Here is a 2,500-nt window from a genome sequence, read left to right as displayed (position 1 = left end):
GAGTTGTAAAGCAGTTAAGAAGGAGACTCAGTGACACTTGTTACCTTTAGGGTGAGATGTTATTGTTAGTGAATTAGTGAGTAATGTATGTTAAGAGAAGTGTAGTATGTAACCAATTACTTAGTGTTTATAGTTAACTCTGTATACCAGAGTGAAGAGAAAATTAAAGATTATACAGACAAAGAATTATCAGTCACACTTTATAAAGTGTGACTGATAATTCTTTGTCTCTAAATAAAGTGACTGATAATTATTAGGTCTAATACATATAAGATATGCTACATATAGCGATCAGGTATGATTGCAAGATTGGATATATCAACTGAGTTGACTTGGTGCAACAAGGAAAGTTCTACAGTAATCCATGAAGCAAGGAAGCCAAAAATAGAAGAAAATCACAGAGCCCAGCCACTCCAGTAGAGCATGATTGAAAGGAGGGAATGCCACACACCATACGCTTGGAACAAAACACATGCGAGTTCTCTCCTTTTTAATGCCTAATTCTGTGGATTATAAGGGTCTGGTATGAAGGTTCATTACAATCTGATGGGGTAGTAAAAACCATAGAACAACCATAAAAACCATCCTGATTGTACTGTTTACATTCTTTATGGGATGGGGAAGAGGAGAACTTTTTTTTTTTTTTTTGTCTTCCCTGTTGTTTGAATGGAAATTACTTCATTTAAGTGTTCTGGTTGCATGAAGTCAACTCACCTTATACCTCCAGTTGGGAAGTCATACCTGACTTTGAGGGCCTAGTAAATTTTTGTTACAATTTAATGATATGGAAAAATTGTAACAAAGAGAGATATAACACATAAGTAATAGCAGTGTATATTCTATATGTATGTTTGTTCTTTCTTTACTTAATACAGTATTAAGAATTAGTACTATTACTTCTATGATTATCTTCTAAATCCCGAACACTTTCCAGATTCTGCGTGAAATTATGTGCGGAGTTCTTCAGCAGCTTGGTACACATGAAGCAAATTTTATGAATTGATACCAATCTTACAACCACTTCAAGATATTGTAAGCAAAATTAACTTGTACTGAAGACTGGGAAGGGAGTATTATACAAGCACTTTTTTCCAGTGGACCTTCACAGGGACTGGTAACATCATTGAGGCTTCTGGTAAATTATCCAGGAAACAGAGCAAAATAAGTTCACAGTTTTGTACCATTGTCCTAAAACTTTACTAAACTGATTAACCAGTGGAATGAGAGACACATCTCCAGTTGTGGAATGTCAAGAGTATACTAGATTCATTTCTTCCTGATCAGATGCAACCCAGAGCAGCTATGTCCAATCTTATAAAGACAGAGAGAGAGAGAGATTAAAAAGTGCCTTTATGATACTGCTCTAGTCAGCATTTAAAGTTATAATTTTTATTGAAAAGATTATTATTATTATTTTCTTTTTATAATAATAATAATAGTAATAATAATAATAATTATTATTATTGTTATTGTTATTATTATTATTATTATTATTATTATTATTATTATTATTATTATTATTATTACTATTATTATTATTATTGTTCTTCATATTCATATTCATATAGTAATAGTGATGTATAGCTTGAAACTGTGGGTTAAAATACACAGGTCCACCACAATCTAGAGAAAGAAAACAAATTTCTTAACAGATGCAGCATCCACAGCAGATAGACCTAGTGATGGGTACTTTATTTCCCTTTTTTTTTTTTTTTATTCCAATTTCAATTTTATTCCTTTCGTTTCCTTCCCCACCAAACTCTAATCATCTGGGCAGTGACGCAACCACCAAAAGTTTTTAAGGCTCAGTAACTAACCTGCTGACAACTCTGGATACTTGAAACCAAAAATAGATGAGTAAATTAGGGGATTTTTAATGATACTGATAGTAATAAGAATTATAATGATAATATTTAGTAATAATAGCCTTGACGATAATAATGATGTGACGATTATGAAAATAACAATAATGGTAATAGTGATGATGATCATGATTATGTTTTTGTCTGATTTTTATTCTCATACCCACACTTACTTATATACTTAGACACTTATATACTTAGACACTCACTTATATACTTAGACACTCACTTATATACTTTTGGGTCCTGGTCATGCTCACACATGCAAATGCTGATCCACTCTCACACCTACACCCACAAATACACACAAGCAAGCACAAAACACATGAACACACACAGACACACATAAAACACACCCACAGAACAAACACTGAATACAAAAAATGAATATATGCAGAAACATTCATATGTAAGCAATTATGGATGTACATGTATTTATACAAACAGATGTGTACGTACACACACACACACACACATATATATATATATATATATATATATATATATATATATATATATATATATATATATATATATATATATATATATATATATATATATATATATATATATATATATATATATATATATATAGTTAAAGCTGTAGATTTCTACATATAAAGAGGTATTTCACAGTA

The 2,500-nt window shown here is 30.8% G+C and overlaps 1 protein-coding gene across 1 annotated transcript in view; it reads left to right on the top strand.

Moving 5' to 3' along the window:
* The window catches only part of LOC119597041 (max-like protein X), a gene marked incomplete at its 5' end in the record, with an annotated part of 3,966 nt that overhangs the window by 270 nt on the left and 1,196 nt on the right, over positions 1–2,500 (top strand). The window contains 1 exon segment of the mRNA XM_037946476.1: positions 935–1,032. Coding sequence (XP_037802404.1) covers positions 935–1,003 — 69 coding nt within the window.

Source organism: Penaeus monodon, chromosome 38, assembly GCF_015228065.2.
Source record: "Penaeus monodon isolate SGIC_2016 chromosome 38, NSTDA_Pmon_1, whole genome shotgun sequence".
NCBI lineage: Eukaryota > Metazoa > Arthropoda > Malacostraca > Decapoda > Penaeidae > Penaeus > Penaeus monodon.
The sequence above is the reverse complement of the archived record's forward strand: the minus strand, read 5'-3'. Positions and strand labels throughout refer to the sequence as shown.